Raw genomic sequence first — 22,185 nt, 5'->3', positions numbered from 1 at the left:
TTAAGTCGATTTATCTACCTTGTCAGTGACAATGGCTGCTGGCAACAATTCCATTGATAAATGGGTCTCTTGGTACTCGTTGGTTCTAATCCACAAGTTTTTTGATGTATTTAGGCTCTTTCTGTTTCACATTTTCCAGCAGGAATCTTTTAGGAAATTTGGTCTGAAAGAGGATAATTCATTTATATAGGTGTACACATTTGGGGATTTTTAGAAGTTTTTTTTTTCCTGACTTCCCCCTCCCCTTGATCGGTATATACATTTGTAGAATACATAGTTGCCGCGCCAAAATGCCTAGCAAGAGAGAAAATGGGGTTTTGCTGGAATATCGATAATGTAGTCTCCTTGCGCCAGTTAAACAAAAAATCTAGAGATGTCCATACACTGATCAGAGATCTGTCCATACACTTGTAGAATACATAGTTGCCGCGCCAAAATACCTAGCAAGTGAGAAAATGGGGCTTAACTGGAATATCGATATTATAGTCTTCTTGCACCAGTTATACAAAAAAATCTAGAGATGTCCATACATTGATCAGAGATCTGTCCATACACTTGTAGAATACATAGTTGCCGCGCCAAAATACCTAGCAAGTGGGAAAATGGGGTTTCACTGGAATATCGATATCATAGTCTTCTTGCACCAATTATACAAAAAATCTAGAGATGGGGTGCTTAGAAAATGGAAAGACCAGATTAAAAGGTAAAAGGGATAGAAAGAAAAAGAAATGGGGATAACCAACTTTTGTTCAGGAACTATAGAATAAAATGATAGAGATATGGCGTTTAAAAAGGAAAAAGCACAAAGCGGGAAGCAATTTCCCAAAATGATAAAACGCAAAAAATTAACCATATTAAATGGTTTTGAACTGTTTTGAATTGTTATGCCACACAAACGTTGTAAGGACAAAACCATTACTATGGAATTTTTATGGCACTTGGTATTAACCAAGTGACATATAGCAATCGCAAATTCTGTCGGTCTGTCGGTCCCGGTTTTGCTACTTTAGGCACTTCCAGGTAAGCTAGGACGATGAAATTTGGCAGACATATCAGGGACAGGACAATATCAAATTAGAAATAGTCGTTTTCCCGGTTTTACCATCTGGGGGGGGGAGTGGGGGGCCCTTTAATTCGGAAAAAATAGAAAAAATGAAGTATTTTTAACTTACGAACGGTTGCTCAGATCTTAATGAAATTTGATTTTTGGAAGGATATCATGTCTCAGAGCTGTTATTCTAAATTCCGACCGGATCCGGTGACATTGGGGAGGGGGGGGGGGGGGGGGTTGGGAGGGGAAACCAAAAATCTTGGAAAACACTTAGAGTGGAGGGATCGGCATGGAACTTGGCGGGGAAAAAGCACAAGTCCTAGTTTCAGGATTGACATAACCGGAACGGATCCGCTCTCTTTGGGGTAGTTGGAGGGGGGGGGGGGGTAATTCTGAAAAATTAGAAAAAAATGATGTATTTTTAACTTACGAGCGGATGATCGGATCTCAGTGAAATTTGATATTTAGAAGGATATAGTGTCTCAAAGCTGGTATTTTAAATCCATACCGGATCTTGTGCCATTGGGGGCAGTTTGGGGTGGGGGAACCTAAAATCATGGAAAACGCTTAGATTCGAGGGATTGGGATGAAACTTGGTAGGAAAAATAAGCAGAAGTCTTAGATACGTGAATTATATAATTGGAATAGATCCGCTGTATTGGGGGGGGGGGGATTCATTCTGAAAAATTTAAAAAAATGACGTATTTTTAACTTACGAAGGTGTGATCGGATCTTCATGAAACTTCATATTTAGAAGGACTTCGTAACTCAGATCTCGCTGTTTGAAATCTCAACCGGATCCAGCGTCATTGGGGGGGGGGGCAGTTGGGGGGACTTGAAATCTTAGAGAATACTTAAAGCGGAGAGATCAGGATGAAACTGGATGAGAAGAATAAAAACCTGTCTAAGATACGTTACTGACATAACCGGACCGGATCTGCTCTCTTTGGTGGAGTTGGGAGGGGGTAATATGAAAAAATGAGGTATTTGTAACTTACGAAAGGGTGACCAGATCTTAATGAAATTTGATTTTTAGAAGGATATTGTGCTTTAAAGCTCTAATTTTAAATTCCGACCAGATCCTGTGACATTGGGGGGAGCTAGAGGGGGAAATCGGAATTCTTGGAAAACGTGAACATTGGGGCATTTTTATCTTACGAATAGTTGATCGGATCTTAATGAAATTTGATATTTAGAAGGAATCCATGTCTCAGAGCTATTATTTCAAATCCCGACCAGATCTTTTGACATTGGGGGGAGTTGGAGTTGGACATAAGCGGGACGGATCCGCTCTCTTTGGGGTAGTTGGGGAGGGGTTAATTCTGTAAAATTAGAAAAAATGAGGTATTTTTAACTTACGAACGGGTGGTCAAATCTCAATGAAATTGATATTTAGAAGGATATCGTTTCTCAAAGCTCTTATTTTAAATCCTGACCGGATCTGGTGACATTGGGGGAAGTTTGGGGTGGGGGAACCTAAAATCATGGAAAACGCTTAGATTGGAGGGATCGGGATGAAACTTGGTGTGAAAAATAAGCAGAAGTCTTACATACGTGATTTACATAATTGGAACGGATCCGCTCTATTGGGGGGGGGGTTAATTCTGAAAATTAAGAAAAAATGACGTATTTTTTAACTTACGAAGGAGTGATCGGATCTTCATGAAACTTCATATTTAGAAGGACCTCGTAACTCAGATTTCTTATTTTAAATCTCAACAGGATCAAGCGTAATTGGGGGGGGGGGGCAGTTGGGAGTACCGAACATCTTAGAAAATACTTAAAGCGGTGAGATCAGGTTGAAACTGGATGGGAAGAATAGAAACTTGTCTAAGATACTTGACTGACATGACCGGACCGGATCTGCTCTCTTTGGTGGAATTTGGGGGGGGGGGTAATTTTGAAAATTGAGGTATTTGTAACTTGATATTTAGAAGGATCTTGTGCTTTAAAGTTCTAATTTTAAATTCCGACCAGATCCTGTGACATCGGAGGGAGTTGGAGGGGGAAACCGGAATTTTTGGAAAACTTGAAAATAGGGGTATTTTTATCTTACGAATAGATGATCGGATCTTAATGAAATTTGATTTTTAGAAGGAATTCATGTCTCAGGGCTCTTATTTCAAATCCCGACCAGATCTTTTGACATTGGGGGGAGTTGGAGAGGGAAATCTTGGAAAAACACTTGGAGTGTAGGAATCAGCATGAAGCTTGGTGGATGGAATAAAAAAATGTCCTTGATACGTGATTGACAGAATCGTACTGGATTCGCTCTCTTTGGGGGAGCTGGAGGGAGGGGTTCAGTGATTTGGCGAGTTTGGTGCTTCTGGACGTGCTAGGACGATGAAAATTGGTAGGCGTGTCAGGGAGCTGCACAATTTGACTTGATAAAGTCGTTTTCCCAGATTCGACCATCTGGAGGGCTAAAGGGAGAGGAAAAATTAGAAAAAATTAGGTATTTATAACTTACGAGTGGGTAGTCGGATCTTAATGAATTTTGATATTTAGAAGGACATCGTGACTCAGAGCTCTTATTTTAAATCCTGACCGGCATTAAGCCTCTTAGTTTCCTTTTTAAATCAATCTATTGATTCTTAGAATTTTGTTAGAGCTCATACCATATGATTTCCTGGCTCTTAGCTCTTCTCGCCTCGTCACAAGTGCCATATGAGCTCTTAGCTCTTGTTTTCAATAATGAAACAATAATTTCTGCGCCCGGGGCAATTTTACCCTCTGTCCCTCTCCTAAAACTGCCTCTGCGCTATATCGAAAAGATTATAGTTGTGCCACACTAAATCCTTAATGTCACACAGGCTTTCACAATATCTTGATGTAGAGCATGAGGTAACGCCAATATTCCCCATGTGTGAATCACCAAGTGAATCTCCCAACACAATTCTTAAACCTGGAAAATACCACCCTGTAAAACCCTCGTTGCTATTAAACCCCAAAGATACCCCTGTATCACCCATGGCTTAGTAAATAGCCTCCTGTGATTTTAGACTTCTCTTCAAATAAAAAAGTAGAAACAATATCAATCCCACCAAGTCAGTTTTCATGGTTGCTAGACGAAATACATGCGGATCACAAGCTGATACATGTTGATGGATTTAAACTCAGCAATACAAAGGGATTTGGAGTCTATTCCCTCCGTTTAAATATTGTGGTTTCGAAGATGCTAGCCCCTGGCTACTATTACTACTAACAACTCACCGCAGCACCAAGCTGCCTGAGGCCAACCTAGCTACCCACGCTCCTGCTCCATCCCAATGTGTTCAAGCCTCCCTCTTTACACCCTTCCAGGAAATTCCCATTTCCTTTTAATCTTTCTTTATGACATCCTCCTACCGAACCGCGGACTACCAGCTTTCTGTTTAGCCCTAGACGGTTGGCCGAAAAGGATAATCTTCGGCAATCTGTCATCATTCATCCGCAGAACGTGCCCTAGCCATCTCAATTTTTCTCTCATTAGCCCTAGAATTTGAAATTGAACCACACTTTCCGTACAACCTACTGTTGAAATATGGTTAGTCAGCCAGGTACATAGAACAGTCCGTAGGCAATTTCTCTGGAAAACATCTAGCAAATCTTCATCCACTTTTCGGAGCGCCCATGCTTCAGAGCCATATTTGACTACTGTCATAACTGTTTCTTACATATGTATTCCTATTCTTCCAAACTTTTTTTTATGTGAAGAAACACCTTGAGCCTTGGTTATTCTACTTCTAATATCTTCACTGCTCCTACTGTATGTACTAATAATACTACCAAGGTAAGTGAAGCTGTCCACCTGATCAGTCTTTTCGTTACCCAACGTCACCTTTTCATCTTCACTTATGTCTTTTTAACATTAATTTTTAAACCTATTATAGCACCCTGAAATCGCAAAACCTCTAAATGTGCACTGATTTTGCCCACACTTTCATCTAGGATGCTTAAATCATCAGCATAATTTAAGTGTAGGAGAGTTTTTCCTCCCCATTTATACCGTCGTCTCCCATTGCCTTTCCTGTGCTCCTTAAGAAAAAGTCCATCAAAATGATCCATATAAAGGGTAATAGAATACACAGCACTAATCACTTTAATGTATAGGTCTGGTACACCATACAAGGATAAGATCTTCGCTAAAGCTCTTCTTTCAACAGAATCGAACGCTTCTTCATAATCTATAAAACTGAGGATCAAAGGTGATTGATAACTAAAGCACTTCTCAATTGTTAGCCTAAGAGTAAGAATTTGGTCGATACGCCCTCTAACTTTTATAAAACCGCATTGTTTTTCTCTTATAACTTTGTGTACAGCATCTCTCATTTTAAAAGTATCATATTACTAATTAATTTGCTACCTACTGAGGCCAGGCTAATGCCTTGATCATTACCGTACTCACTCTTATCATCTTATTCAGTAGTTTAAGTAAGGTTTTTCCTAAAATCGCTAGGTACTTTCCCTTTTTCAAAAGTCATATTGATGTTCCTGAGTAACATATTTTTAACCTCAGATTTGCCATATTTAAGACATCCATTTACCACACTATCAGCACCTGGAACCTTCTTATTTTTTTAATCCTTTTTGTACTGTCGCTAGTTCTTCTTCAGAAAACAAATCGTCCTTCACATCCAATATATCAAAAACTTCTTCATTTTCCTCTATATCTTTTCATGTAACTCTATCTCGGTTTAGCACATTCTCAAAATGTTCTGTCCATCTCTCTTTAACTCTCTCCTTATCACTAACTGTGGCTCCGTTCCTATCTTTAACTAGGACAAATCCGGATTGACCACTCCCTCTCAGTTTATTAACATGCCACTTCAATATTTTACTATTATGCCGTCTAGTTGCATCTTCTGGATCCTCGGCAATTTTATTCATGGCCTCTACTACACACCATCTTAGTTCGTATTTTAATGCTTTTCATACAATTTTGTATGAAAATTGTGTTTTCATACAATCTGTAATACAATCATATAATAATAATAATAATAATAATAATTTATTTTTAACCCACATCATAACAAGTTATGGCACTTGTGGAGTAACAAAAAAAAAATGAAATACACTACAAGTAAAATACACTACAAATAGAAAAAACATTACGCTACAATGAGATTAACCGAACAGACGGACCAAAGGATGATGAGGCGACAAACGATAAAAAGCTTTTTCCGACAACCTTCCATACATGAGGGCCAACTTTGCACTTATATCAGGGCCATCAAACTTACGAATTATCTTCCTATTGCTATACCAAGGGGGGAGATAAAGTAAAAATTTACAATATCTGAAATAAAAAATCCGAATCTGATTAACATCTTTTTTGTTTAGAAGGGGATAAAGACCAGAAAGATAAAGGACAGAATGATCACAAAATGTAGCATATAGTCTACCGAGTGCACGTCTATTATACTTTCCTCGATTAGCAACTATCTTAGAATAGCCCGTTTGAATTTTCTTTTGAACATCACGAACAGTGCACTGCCGTAGGCAAGAAATTGAATTCGTAACAGTAATACCCAACAACCGAAAGGTGGAAACAAAGGGTATTGAAAAGCCGCGACAAGCTAAGGGAGCATTAGAGGAAGTCGGACCATTAAAAACTAGAAATTCACATTTCTCAACATTAAGAGAAAGACCAATATTAGAAAATAGACGTGAAACTTTTGAGACCATAAACGAGAGACCTTGATTATTTTTTCACAAAAGTAAAAGGTCATCTGCATAAGCAAGATAAGAAACATCTGAGAGTCCAATAAAATAATTTGATCTAATTTCATCTAAAATACCAGAAATGCACATTTTGAATATACTAGGTGATAAAACCCCTCCCTGCTTGACACCTCGACATAAACGGACAAACTGAGATCCAGATTTATTAATTCGGAGGAAAGAATTCTCATACCAAAAACGAAGAAGAAAAATGACTGAAAGATTTACACCATTATTAAAAAAGGGAAAAAAAGCTTGACTGTGAACTACATTGTCAAAAGCTTTAGAAAGGTCCAAAGTACACATATAAAGTGGCGTCCCCTCAGCCATGCTATTCTTAAGGGCGGAAGAAAGAACACGGTGTGCATGTTGACAACCAATACCAGCTTGAAACCCGAATTGATTCGATCCGAAATTTATATTTTCATTTAAATGAGGAATTAAAATATATTCAAGGATTTTACTCAAGTTACACGTAGTGGTTATAGGGCGATAAGATGAACAATGAGAAGGGAGTTTTCCCCACTTTAGAATTGAGGTGACATTTCCACAAAGAAAGCTATCCGGAACCAGAGAAGATGTTAAACACATTTGGAACAACAACTGCAAATGAAATAAAAGAACAACACACTTTGTATTTATATTATTTACACTAATACCATCACTATCAATGGATGAAGATTTCAGTTGCTTAATTGCATTTTCATCAGCAGTTATTGATACTGGAATAATATGGCCCTGATGAAGCAAAGGCGGTAGAATTTTAGAAAGTAACCGAGAATAAAGTGACTGCACAAAAAAATTAAATTCGGAAAAAATTCCCGAATAGTAAACATACCAAGTTGAACTAGAAATCGAATCACTATTATAAAGATCACTTTTATCCAGCTTCTCAGAATTGATCAATTTAGACCAATCCTTTTTAGAGGCTGGAAATTCCATACCCTTATAACGAATAGATTTAAGGTACTTTTTATAATCATTCTTTGTTTTCTGCTTTATATCCGCAATAGACCCCGTTATAGGTCTACCACAATCAACCCAAAGTTTTGCCTTATTTTTAAAATTCTTTAATTCAGGATCGGCAGCCCATATAGATTTCCGCGTTTTTATACGAATACGTTCCTGGGGAACCGCAATTTTTTCAGCTTCTTTCATACATCTAATTATATCATCATAATATCTATCAAGATCACGCTTACTACCCTTTACTTGCAATTGGAGTAGATGATAAGGCACACGAATACAATTAAGCAGTATAGATAAAGACAATATATATAAAGCAATATCGGCCCTTTTCCAATTACTACATTTAAACCATTTATAATTCCCAATAGGGGCAACATTGCAAAGGTTACGTTTCAGTTTAGTAGTAAATGAAAGTGATAGATGGTCAATGTCATCAGACTCAATATCAACATGAATAATCGAGCATTTTAGCTGTGACGAACTGATTATATGATCAATATTAGAAACACTACCAGATTGATGGATATAGGAGTATGATAAATCTTTCTTCAGAATCACGTAAGGGGGCATGCACTTCAATATTTCTCGGGATCGATAACTGTTCATCCAAATCCGTGTTAAAGTCACCAAGAACTATAAAATCAAGTTAATTTTCCTTGACACGATTCATCACGGACTTTAAAGACTTGCATGTAATAGCAAATTTATTTATTGACTCCACTGTATTATTTTTATATGGAAGATAAACATTAGCAAACACAGTACTATTTACTCTAACAGCAAGAATGTGCTTATCCGAATAAAAAAGGGATGGGTTCGAAAGATCAATACTTTTTTTAAAAATACAGGCCAGGCCTCCAGAAGGGCGACCACGCGTGGTAACAGCATCAGAAGTAAAAACCGAATGAACAGAGCTTCGATGAAGGAAATTTCTGCTAGAGGCAGTTAACAAAGTTTCTTGCAGGCAGATAACGTCGAAGTTCTCGTACAGATCGTCAATATAAGCATCTTTATTCTTTGTGCCATTGATATTGTGCGATATGATTGAAATTTGTAAAGTCATTTAGAGGTTTGTTGACTAGCAAAGCCACGGAGAACGGAGCATGACATGCTAAAGGACGCGTGTTCGCCATTACAATTGGCACATTTTGGTGAGGCATTGCATGGATTTTCTTTTGAACTAATATGAGGGCCGGCACAACGAGCACATTTGGGCGCAGGACTGGGACAAGAAGACTGGAAGTGATGGGGCGATCGGCACTTAAAACAACACTTTGGAATTTCCTTAAACTCACTCAGTCTAAAGAATTCATAACCAATTCGTACACCGTCTTTGAAATAAGCTGCTTTAGCAAAAGAATCCACAAAATCAAGCTTAACTGTTTTCGAAGAGCCAAGCCTTTTGGCAGCAACAATACCGCTACAATTTGTGAAAGACTGAATCGCATAATCCTCTGGAACACCTTTTATAATGGCCGAATATTTCTTAGAAATTTCTTTGGTTGATGTACCGGCGAGAATGACGGGAACAGATGCACGGAAGTCTTCGGCAGCAGATTTAGCAATATTTACATACCACTTATCGTGAACCGGGCGAATACTGGATACAAGTGCATGACCACTGATTTTATCAATAGCTTCTTTCCTTTTAATTGGATCCGATAGATGAGACGGCACTTGAGAGACGACAATAGTGGTTGACTGGCGATTAGAACCTATAGGTTTTGGTAACTGAGGGTAACTGAGGCTATAATTGTCCAACTTTGCTGACACAATTTGAACAAGTTGATGAACTTTAGAGGCCAATTGTGAATAGGCCGCAGCCGGCAACACTGGAACTTCAGTTGGAAGTTTAATAACATAAGTTGGCATAGAGATGCTAGCTTCATCACACTTCTTCAAAAGATCGAGCATGTCTTTAATATTACTGGTTGCAGACTTTGCACCACTGCGGCGAGGGAGAATTTCATCAGGCGCAAGTTTCGACCATAAATCAGCCTTAGCTTCAACTATTTTGGTTGAAGCAAAATCCACTCCATATTCAATAATTTCCTTCTCAGAAATCGAATTCTGCCAATTACTTTGGACAAAATTTAACACAGGCGAATATATAAGTTCAAAGTCATTCAGATCCTCCGATTGTTCGCTAATACTTGGCATCTTTTCAAGGCACCTGTTTTCAACCACCACACAATTTAAACCGTTCAATTTATAAATATAGGTCACTGATATATGACATTACAAATTGCAAGCCAATTGTTGCGAAATAACAAGGTTACTGAATTAATTATGAAGCATAGGTCAGGATTAAAAGTCTCTATAATTCCTAGGCAATTGTTGCGAAATAACAAGGTCACTGAATTAATTATGAAGCTTAGGTCAGGATTAAAAGACTCTATGATCCCAAACCAAATATTGTGAAATGTTAAATTAATTCACTTGACAAGAAACTCACTGATTTAGCAGTGTTCATAAAATATCCAATTTTAGCTGTTAACGCACTGAACTCTGAAACAAGACTGATAATGTGTTTTCATACCTTTTCTCTAATATTCCTAGCTGCGCTCCTAATTTTCTTCCCTAAGACGCCATCAGCAGTTTTACAAATGGTTTTCTTAAAATTTTTCCGTCTTCGACATTATCAAATTTTAACTCCCCAGTTTACTGTTCAACTGTTCCTAGAAAGTTTCTCTCAAATTCTCATCCTGGAGTCTACCAACACAATAACTTCCCGGAAGGTAGTTACCCTTCCGAAAGTTCAGCTTTAAATTAAAACTAAACACTACTCTATATTTTTTTTTAAGATAAAATTGAAAATGTATCAAAAGGCCTAAATTAGGGAAAGCGTACTTATCACTGCAAGCAGTGAATGCTACGTAATACTCATTGTAAATGCACATTGTATCCATCTGTAAGTTTATTCTTAGGTTTGAGCCAAGTCTGTTTGCAGTTTTAACTACCATATTGTAATATATTTATTATATAATTTTGCTGGTAGGAACTTCAATGATCAATTGATATCTTAGCCATGGCTCCACCCATACCTCCTGACAAAAGACGTTAGGAATACCTTTTACCCTCTTTGAAGCTCTGCTGATTTTTTTCTTCAATTTTCAAAAAAAATGCATGTGGAAATAGGCCTCTATCCACCCCCTCCTTGAATATTTCCTGCTATCTTCTAAAGCTTTGAAAATACCAACTTTCCTCTTCTTCCTTTAAGCAAATCCCCTTTCAAAATGTGAGTCTAATAATTTGCAAGTAACAGTCCAGATGAGATGTATTGACGGGGTATTTATATGAATGGGGAAAAGTATACAATATGTAGTTACTTACGTAGTTATTTCACCTAGGTTGAATTGAAGCCTAGACCTTGGTATGCAAGATGGGAGCGAGCAAACCTTATGGGAGTAAAAGATGTTAACTCACATATCACTGAGAAAATGCTTAAGCAGGCTGCTATACATGAAAAACCTTGGGAAAAATTTGATCTTATGAAACAATATAGGTATGTAATTTTGTTGTTGTTTTTTGTTTTTTGTTGTTTTTTTACCAAATTTGAAAAATAGCACAAAAAGCCTTAATGAGTTAGTTTAATGTTAAATAATCTTCCAGTGTGTGAAACACTCGGATAGAAAGTGATATGTCCACTTCTTGTACCAGTTTTAGGTCTAGTGTTAAAGCTTTTCATTGGCTCTTGAATTTGTACAATCAGAGTTTGTACCATCGGGGATTAAAAAAAGGATAAAGAATAACATGCTCCAGAGCCATTTCCGGTGTTTAGAGTGTCGACTCGACGTTTCAGTTGCTGGTTCTTTTTACAGGGACAAGTAGCAAGTCTGTCGCCAAACCTTGCCGCTGCGGGAATCGATCCCTGGGCCTTGTATTGCCTAGCAGAGCACCAATAAACTGTGCTACCACAGGGTATACCATGTGGACCTGGAGCTTTATTGTTCTTAAGACTGCGAATGACCTCTTTTACGTTACTTGGTAAAGGCGGGGGGCTATGTTTGAACATGGAGTTCGTAACAAAGAAATCATTATCCCTGCAGAACTAAAATAGACGCTCGCTGGATGCGTTTTGTCTCCCAAAACTGAATCTACCTGAAACATCACGGTCAGGCTGTGTTGCTTCTCTTAGATTTGCATTGAGGTCACCCATTAGTATGAAGAGATCTTTCATTGATGTTTTATCAGTTACAGACTGAACTTTTGGTAGAAAGTGTCAACTTGTTCATCCATCATTGAGGAATCGATTGTGAACACTTGTATGACTGTGATATTCTGTACTTTCATTTGCAATTGAATCACCATAAGGCACTCTTAAATTTACTTTTTGCCTATGAGCTTGTCAGCAGAAAGCGAACGCCTTGTGATTGTTTCCCATCAGGTCTTTCACAGTATGAGAGTGTGATGTCGCCGTATTGTTGTTCTTCTGTGCCAGCTTGTTGTGTTTTTGAGAGGCCAATAAGGTCCCCTCTGTACCTCTCGAGTCCTTTGGGCATTAGCTCCAGTGTCCAAGGCCTTGCCTGGACGTTTGTACGTCTATGTTTAAGGTACCAATTTTGCTCGGGGTTTTCTGGGCTAGAATAGGGATTTCTCTTGGTAAAGTACGATCATCGGATGGTTGGTTTCCCTGTACGTGGCAATGCTATCATCTGTAGTTAAGTTCTTCCTTCCGTCAGTTACTCTGGACGTGGTAGCACGGTTTGTTCTCTTTGTATTCAACTTATCCCTGTTAAAGTTTTAAAACTGACACCGGCTTGCTCCAGGTCAAAGCGTTATCCTCGAAGCTTGTGCCGAGTTTTCTCGTGCTTTTAACAAGTAACTTGTGCCTTGTAACAAATATGCTCCTAACGTTCGTGCTTGATGACAAGTTTTTCTGGTCATGACCATGTTTTAATTGTTTTAGTTTCTTTTTTAACTAATTGATTGACTAAACAATACCATGTTGAGGCATGCCTATAAAAGTGTGTTGTTTTTTTTTTTTACAATAAATGACCTGATATTGATCTGATTAGTCATTTAAAGCCAGTAATAATCCTAATAGTTTTTCTGTATGATACCGACTTCAGACACATGACTTGAAGCAAGATGGCCCGAGATAAAGTCTAAAGTCATAGTTAGACCGCAATGAGGACACAGTAGAAGCAATATTAGCGAATATATAAATGAGATATTTCCAAGCAAAATCTGACTAAATTTAGCGAGAAATGAAGTGAATGCCTCCTTGACGTTAAGTTCACCCTTCACAGCTTTGTCATCAATGACCAAACTGATAGGAACAGAATTAGGCTGAAGAGTGATCAATCTATTTTTGCTAAATTTAATTTTTTCAAAAATTAGAATGATTAGTTAGACCTCGAAACGAACAGAAATTAATTCATACAAGAAGGAATGAACAGAAATTTCCACAGTATGAGTAAATTTTGCCCTATCTAACCCCGTTAAAACATGAGTACTATAGGCTCTTTAGATATAACTTAATAAATGGCTGTAAACACGACATGTTTTGTTTACATAATTTTCATTTTGATGTTGATTTTCTCTGTTTTTTTTTTTTTTTTTTTTTTTTTTTTTTTTTTTTTTTTTTTTTTTTTTTTTTTTTTTTTTTTTTTTTTTTTTTTTTTTTTATTGAAAAAAGGAAGGAAAAATTGATTTTAAAATTTTCCGTTTTACAACGATAATATTGCATAGATTGCCACACATTTACGTAGATATGTATGCCACAAATATTTAATTGAGTGTTTCTTTCAACAGTTTTATAAATTTTCTGTTCTTTTAACGTTTGAAATGAAAATGTTTCAAAATTTGAAATCGGATTGCTGTTGTAATTTATCGTCTTTTCAGTCAATTGTCAACGACACTGACGCGTCCAGGAAATTTGAGGGGTGCGATATTCCCAGTTCCTGTTTTATTTGTGGCCATTTTTGTTTGTTTTATTTATTTTGTTCATAATATTTTATGCGTGTTTTAAGTTGACTTCTTATACACGCTCATTTCTGTTCAGGTGTTGTAAATTGTTAAACACTTTGTGTTGGCATTTCTTTTTTTTATTTTGATTTGGTTTCTATGTATTTGCATTTTATTTCTAATATTTTTATCTAGTTTTGTTAACTCATCAAGGGAAGCAAATAAGGTATAGGATTTCTGTCTGATTTGATAATTCTGAGAGCTGAAGTTACTCGGTGGCGTAGCATTTGGTTGGGGGGGGGTCGCTTTTGATGGCTTTTCCTGGGTGCAGCCTCTGAGGGGCGCAAAACTGAGCTTCTTCGTCAGTACTATGATCTACTTATGTTGTGCTAGTGATGATGGAAGAGGGGTGGTGGTGTAAAAACCACTATTGTCTCCTGGGGCTGAAAACCCTGGCTACACCTTGGAAGGTACTCCTGTGGTAATTTCTTTCAAAATCCATTAAATGCCAAGGCCTGGTATGGTCTGTCTGATTGCAAACTGGTGTACATGGACTTTGCAGCATGATTTATTTGAGTTAAACCCTTGAAACTTTTCAATTAAACATGCTCTGTCTTTTGGTAAAAATGGTTCTTTTAACCTCTGGTGAAATGTCAAGCAAAAAGTTATATATATATATATATATATATATATATATATATATATATATATATATATATATATATATATATATAAATATAACTAATACTTTTATATGGTTTCGTTTACTTAAAACTGATTGTCCTGGGAAATTCTAGACGATTTTGGTTCCTTTTCTGTTTTTCTCCTTAGACGAACTTGATTCATCTCTCTTTAGTTTCTCATACTATTGGCTAAAGTAGTTCTAGTGACATAATTATAGAGTACAAGGTCAAGTTATGCGCAATCTGCAGGTCCTGTAAGTCTTCAGGAAGACACAAATACCCCTCCCCTCCTGATCGGATTGATGGCTGAACCTCAAGTGGCTATTGTAATTTTCTTTTCTTTTTTCTCAGATCGACTATTCCTGAAGATGAACAAGTCGAAATATTCAGTGAAGTTGAATCACAACTGAAGGAGCAAGAAGTTACTTGGCAGAATGCCAGAAGACAAAGTAAATTTTCAAGAAAACCCATCAAAGTGTAGTTTTTTATTATATTTTTGCGGATGTTAATGACAAGAAAAAAAAATCATTACTTGTTTACGCCTTGTTTATGGTAAATATGTGGGATCGTTCATATCTACTGAAAAACTTCTAGTGAGTAAATGTACTAGGTCACCAGTGAGATAATTTATTTGATTAATTTGTTTGCTAACCAAATAAACTCAATTTATTAGATAATTAATTTGAAACCCGTCTCCAAAATATAAAAATGACAGAGCATAAAGGAATTAAAGGACTAAAAAAAAGATTACACTAGTAAAACATTGGCAACAGTATCTAAGTGTAGTTTAACACGAGTTGAAAGCAAAAACAAAAAAAAATTAAACTGAATTATGCATTAAACAAGAAATTGAACTACGGACCGCCCGCTATTTTCTTTTTATGTACTTCTAAGAGTTTTGAAACTTGTAATTTCTAGGTCTACAAAGCTAATAAGATTTTCAATCTCAAATTTCACGTTCATATTGCTTGAAGTAAATATTTAGCGAGACAGAAATCTGGTGGACTGGATTTCTGCTTCGTCAGTTTTAGTGAACGTCTTCCAGAAAGGTATAATATACAGGATATGAGGTGAATTGACGGCGTTGCAAAGACTTGTGAGATGAAAACAGTTGAACCGAAGTTTCTTGGAAGCAGGGGCCAAAGAGTATGTTCTTCTTACAAGGCACTAGTGTCGACTAAAAAAAAATCTTAACGCCATCTAGCATTCGACGACGCTTGGTATTTTTTCTGTGCTATGATAAGAATAATCTATTTTGTGTAGTCGGTAAAATTGGCGTAATAATAAGTGCATGATCTCAATTCCTGACAGAGAAAAAGATTACAAAGCTTCGTCTGAAACCAAGAAAGGAAAGGATAGTTGAAAAACGAGGATTTCGCCAGCCAGTAACAGAATATGAAAACGAAAAGCAAGCAAACATTTCGACAAGGACCTCCGCCAAGTCGTCTTCAGTGTCCAAAAAAGAAGAAGAAAAAACAACAACAAAATCTAACCTTTTTAAGTGAATTGATCAAGAGGAGAGAAGATACTGAATCAAAAGAAAAACCAGCCAGAAATCAATAAAAAACAATTCACCAATTAGAATGAACAAGTATTCTTTATCTTGCAATAGATTTTGCCTGTCTTCAATTTCAATTTTCATTAGATATGCGGACAGGTTGTCTTAAATTAGATTGGGCAAATATATTGATAGAGTCTTTTAATCTTAAGTTGCTATAAATTTGACTTGAGGAAATATCTTCCGTGTCTCTATTTATAGCCAAATTTTCGTTTATATATATATATATATATATATATATATATATATATATATATATATATATATATATATATATATATATATATATATATATATATATATATATATATATATATATATATATATATATATATATATATATATATATATATTCTCAATTGCCTCTTTAAAAGATTGCGGTTGGCCCTGGCAGACATTAAAGTTGGCTCTTCAAAACGATTAGATTATCAGGAAATTCGGATATATACTAGGCCAGAGCTGAATCAAGGTTGTCATTTTTATTTTCAAATCTCAGGGACTTGTCTATTGAAATTTTGTGTTCATGCAGTCGTTTCCCTAGTTGCTGATGGGTCCTACCAATGTGAAATTTCCCACATGGACACGGGACTCTGTAGACACCACTACCAGTATAAATGGTCAGTTTTATCCTTTCCCGAGTTGAAAAAATGCTCAACTTTTTGTTCTGTTTTGAAGGAAAAAGAGAGATTATGTTTTTTTTTTTAATTTATCCAAGTTTGTCGCTGAGTTTCGAGATGTATGTTTATGTAGTGAAAGTTTTGTTCTCAAAAGGACCTACATTTGCAAAGGCTCAGACACAGGTAAATATATCAGAAATAATCACGGATATGGAGTCCAGTATTTTTAGCTCTCATGACGAGGTTGAAAATCCAGACCTACTTAGAGGAGAAATCATAAACAGTATTCTTGATTATAAGCCGTCATTGTCGCTTTCAAATTCAATCAAAGAAAGAAATTAAAATCCTCCGAAATTTGAAGATATAAAAACACAGTAATTTTAAGGGAAGACAAAGGAAACAAAACCGTGATTATGGATTTCGCTGATTCACAAAATAAAATAAATACCCTTTTAATGAATAAAAATACTTACAAAGAAATAAAAATTGATACCACAGACAAATACACACAGAAGTTGAGAAAAGAATTAGAAATTTTTAGCAATTATTACCACCTGCTAGATGGTGTTGATTTTTTTCCGACGCTAGCGCTAGTTTTCTCTCTTATAAGTTTCTCGTACTCTTTGACATGTGAGCCAATTATCTGGTGAGAAACGTATGGAATCAGAAGCTGCAAGTGTGGCGAATAAATGTGCTGGTTGGGGGCCAAGTTTTGAGATACAATTAACTGTCTTAACAATGGAGGTACCAAAGGATATGGCCTGGGATTAGTAATCGACAAGGAAAATAAATCAGTAAATCTCTTTTTTCTCTTTTGAATTCTAAACTGAAATTTCAGTATTCGTCAGATTATGCGGGAAAAATTACGGGAATACGCTCAGTAGTCTGACCTAGGTTGTGGATATGATCTATATATACGACAAAAGGTGTGTTGATGCCGTGAAGAATACAAGATGTAGAAATACTTTTCAGGGACTATTTAGTATAACCATGACCAGGCACATTAACAGCCAGATAATTAGACTACACAGGAATTTTCGGGCTTGGGCTCCCAATAACAAAAAAGGGGGGATAGTAAAAGGAACAAGTTTTATCCTAAAATTTAGATAAGAAGAACCAAGAAATTAAAGAAAATTTCGAATTTAATGGGTGGGTGCGTCCCGATTATCCCCTCCCCCTGACGTTATGTCTCTGTAGACAGAGGGAATAAGACTAATCCAAAAACCACTAACGGTTATAGCCCTTTAGAAAAAATTGATCTCGTCCCAGGGCAATGCCAACTGATGACTAGTTGACGCACTTAAAGTGTCGTATTGGCGAATAACGGTAATATGGATCCTACATTTTTGGGAAGTAACAGAAATAAGCCTTATAGCTCTAATAAAGCTAAAGTAGAATACGGTCCTATTTTTCTTCGTCAAACCTTATTAACTATGTTATAGTAAGCCGAAGACTGGCAGGATCAATACAAGATATCAGGGTATATATAGGAGCGCTGTTATTGATGTTAAAAATAAAGATCACCATCTAGCAGTGTCTAGGGTTAGTTTCAAGCTGAAATTTCAAAAGGGTAACTATACCTCGCGGGAAGTTGTGATGTTGGGAGAATCCAGGATGAGAATTTGAGAGAAACTTTCCAGGAACAGTTGAATATTAATTTTGAGGGTTTAAAATTTGGTGGAAGATGATTGGAATAAGTTTAGAAAAACAATTTGAGAAGTTGCTGATGTTGTCTTAGGGAAGAAAGTTAGGACTCCAGCTAGCAATATTAGTGAAAAAGCCTTATATTCAATAGAGGGGAGAAGGGGCTTGTTCAAGAATCATCTGAGTGATAGATCATATGAAAACAAAAGGAAAGTAAAGCAAGTGGAAAAAGAATTAAACTATGAACTAATGAGATGGGAAGTGGAGTCCATGGATAAAATTGCCAAGGATCTGGAAGAGCTAGACGGCATAATAGTAAAATATTGTACTGAGTAGTCAATCCGGACTCGTCCCAGTTAAAGATGGGAATGGGGCCACAATTAGTGATAAGGAAAGAGTTAAAGAGAGATTGGAAAAGCATTTTAAGAATGTTCTAAACCGAGATAGAGTTGCAGGAAAAGATATAGAGGAAAATGAAAAATTTTTTAATACCTTGAACATGAAGGAAGATTTGTTATGTGAGCAAAAATTAGCGACAGTAGTAAAAGGATTAAAAAATGATTTTAAAAAACCTTAATTAAACCACTGTATAAGAAAGGGGACAAGAGTGAGTGCGGTAATTGCCGAGGCATTAGTCTGGTCTCTGTAGGTAGTGAATTACTTAGTAATATGATACTTTTTAGACTAAGACATGCTGTAGACAAAGTTTTAAGAGATGAACAGTGCGGTTTTAGAAAAGTTAGAGGATCAACACCTTTGGTCCTCAGTGCTGTAGTGTTAACACATGGAATAAACGTCTGTGGCAAAGCTTCATAGTTCCCAGCACACGATCAAGTTTCTTTTATGAATTTTTCGGCAGGAGTAATATGGCAGGTTAGGTCAAACGCTTGTCGATAATCAGCCAAAAGCAAGTCCACAATAGTATTTCTTTGATATAGCCATACGGTTATTAGGTAGAATAGCCTTACCAAGTAATGAGTACTGTGTTGCTTCCTTTCAGACAACCGTACAGAAATGGGTCAAGGGAAGGGTCAGTTTTAGAAATAAGTTCAAGATAAATGAACGATTCAGTCATTCTGACTAGGTTAGGAGTAACCGAGATTGGTCCCAGTTGTTCACAAGAGTTTTGACTTTGGGAATAACTCATACGTATGCCTTCTTGTACGCCGGTGGAAATCTTTATTCCTTAAAACTTTTTTCTGCTATAAAAAAAAAAAATCTTGACTCTCAGACACGATGGTACGTTTCTTAATTATTTTAAACGGAAAAGAACAGGGTTTAAAAAAATTAAAGTAAGGAGCATCATTAAAACTTAAAACAGATAGAAATTATTCCGTATATGAAGGGGGCTATCCCTTCCTCAATCGCTCTTTAATCTATATTCTTTAAAAAGGCTTCTCATTCAAATTCAATGGCCTTCCTGTTTTAGTAATCTATCTTAAAGAGTTGTCGCAAAACGTCAGACTTAATCACCAAGAGCGATAGTTGAGGAAGCGGCAGTCCCCCATATATGGAGTAATTTCTGTCCGTTTTAATGTTGCTCCTTACTTTTAGCTGAAAAACTTCTGTTCACCTAGAAATTCCATCCGTATGAACAATGGGCAAAGTGTGGAAATTATATCCTTTTCCCCAGAGACTATGGGGAGTCGTTTCATCTCTAAATACATAGTTATTCAACCTTTCAACTATGCTCAATAAACGGGCTATCTCAAAATTCTGATCTATTGTCTTAGGGTTTTATTGGGTTTTGCTTGGAAAAGTATATTTAATCAATAACTTGCTGGTAGTTCCCCAAAATACGAATAACAGTTCTTTTTAGCTTCTCAATCTCCTTGAAGCCGAATTTTCTGTCACTTCAACAATCGGCTCTTCGGTAGAATATCGCATGAGTGTTTCAATTTCACAGTCATTGACGGAAGTGCAAGAGTTCCAGATTGTTAAGAAAAACGTGATCACTTCAGTAAATGTTTTAAAATATGAGTAACCGAACAGAAAAGAAATTTAACGGGTAGATTTTCCGCACAACACTTTTCCAGTTTCATTCAAAAGATGACTGTATGGCAAACATGTGTAAAGTTTCGTAAAGGTTAATAGACGAATTGAAATATAATTGTTCCTTAAAATTTTTAGTTATGTCCTGAAAAATCTAAGTTTCTTCTTGGCGATATTTCCTTAATTTACAATTTAGGCTACTGCTTCGATTTTTATAGTATGCTTCCCTTAGAAGTGGCTGTGCAACACTTCTTTGCTTACTCTTTATGTCCCCAAAAAGTCACTGTCTAGATATTTAAATAGCACAAATTGCAATCTGAGCTTTATTTGAAAAATAAATATTTTTAAGTGTCCGAATTATTCGTTTAAATACGACTTTGTTTTATATCATAAACAGAATTTAGCAACGTAAATCTTAAGGAGATGTAGTTCAGCGGCAGAGCGTTCGCAAAATATAGGAAGTCCATGGTTCGAATCCCCTCGTCCATACTTTTTTTCAATTATTATTTTGAACCTTAAATGTAATGTACAAATTCCAAAAAGATTTTTTTTTTAAATATTGGAAAAAAAAAGTTTTCCAAGAAAGGTTTTAGTCAGGCTAAAACCTAAAACGAGCAAAAACAAATTTGCGTCTTAATTCAGACCTAAAACAAACAAAAATTGCTATGAGAGGTGCCTATGTAGCGTTGCGTGTTGCATAGAGCTATAAGAATCATATGTATCATTTATTACTGTTTTTTTAAAATTAATTTCCCCCCAGAGCCACTTCATATGCAAAGGGTTGTTGTAAAGACTTCAAAGGAGCTCATTTGATTGGGAATTGAGAGGGATAGTGTCCTCTTTAAAAGTTTTAAGTAATTCCAGGGCAACCATTTATCCCTTCCCCCTTACTGCCACCCTTTCTTTGTGACTTCCGAAGATATTTTATCACCTTTTTGAGATAGAATTCGTGTAAAATAGTCCAAAAGTCTTGCAAATATACCTTCGAGGATGACATTACCCTCACAAGCACTGTGGCAAGGGCTGCCATGCAAATTGCAATTGTGTAAGCATATGTTTTGTAATGGAAATGTTGGGTTTGTGCAATGTCAGATAGATCAAAGGGCAAAGAGGTAAAACTGTCAAAAAATACTTCTTTTGATGTTAATTCTAAAGCCCATAAAATGTCTTTTGTGGAGTATCATGTAGTATTTCGTTCGGTTTTTGTTTGGACCATTAGTAGGACGCACGAAATAAGTTCATTTCATTTACAAATTACAAAGGGAAATATGGCTATCCAAAACCATTGAATATTATCCAACTTCCTTTGCATAGATTTGTTTTCTAATAAAAATTTTATATTACCTAAGCTGAGCAAGTGGGAGGATGAGGTACTATTTGTGTTGCGAGAGCAACACTTTGGTTTTGTCGTGGTTTTTTTTTTTTTTTTTTGTTCCTAGCACCCCGATTTCAGCTTATTCCTAGAAAGTGGTAAGGGTCTAACCTCTGCGGTTTTTACGGAAAGTGTGGACCTTAGGCCGGATTGATGAATATGACTTTACATTTTGGAAAGCTTCGTAGAACTCTTGCCTGGGGCCAAAAAGGATGGTTTTTGCTTGTCCTTGAGCCAGAGCCTATAGTGTGTGAAGTGAAGAGGAGTTGTATAGCCTATGTCAGAGAGGACTATCTGAAGTTATGCAGCCAAGCTTTCGTTTCATCAAACCATGTTTCTGCTTTCGAGTGGAAAGCTCCGTTCTAGTAGGCAAGCAGGCAGGCATCAGTTTCAAATTGAAGATGGACTAAAATCTATAAGTGTTAAATATATGCGACAGTTACCCTGCCCCACAGCCAATATATCTTCTTTGAGTGATAAATAGAAAAATTTAGAGAAGCAAAAAAGCGGCATTTTCCCACGGGTCCGAAAGTGCTGCCGTGATTTCGGCTGAGTTTATCATTCGGTTTTTCGCACTTGGGATTGCGGTAGAGAAATGGTATCAGATGTGCCTCTTAAACTTTAAAAGTTCTCTCATTGCTAAAGAAATTAGAGTTTATCCTTTGCTCCTTTCTAAGTGATGACGT

The 22,185-nt window shown here is 36.5% G+C and overlaps 1 protein-coding gene across 1 annotated transcript in view; it reads left to right on the top strand.

The window, feature by feature from the left end:
* LOC136026300 (large ribosomal subunit protein bL19m-like) overlaps nt 1-14,855 on the top strand; it is a 40,575-nt gene extending 25,720 nt beyond the window's left edge. The window contains exons 5-6 of the mRNA XM_065702716.1: nt 11,074-11,228; nt 14,668-14,855. Coding sequence (XP_065558788.1) covers nt 11,074-11,228; nt 14,668-14,797 — 285 coding nt within the window. The 3' untranslated portion in view covers nt 14,798-14,855. The remainder of the gene's footprint in view (nt 1-11,073; nt 11,229-14,667) is intronic.
* Nucleotides 14,856-22,185: the final 7,330 nt, after the last annotated feature.

This window comes from Artemia franciscana, chromosome 4, assembly GCF_032884065.1.
Source record: "Artemia franciscana chromosome 4, ASM3288406v1, whole genome shotgun sequence".
NCBI classification, from domain to species: Eukaryota; Metazoa; Arthropoda; class Branchiopoda; order Anostraca; family Artemiidae; genus Artemia; species Artemia franciscana.
This window is presented reverse-complemented; position numbering and strand designations above follow the sequence as displayed.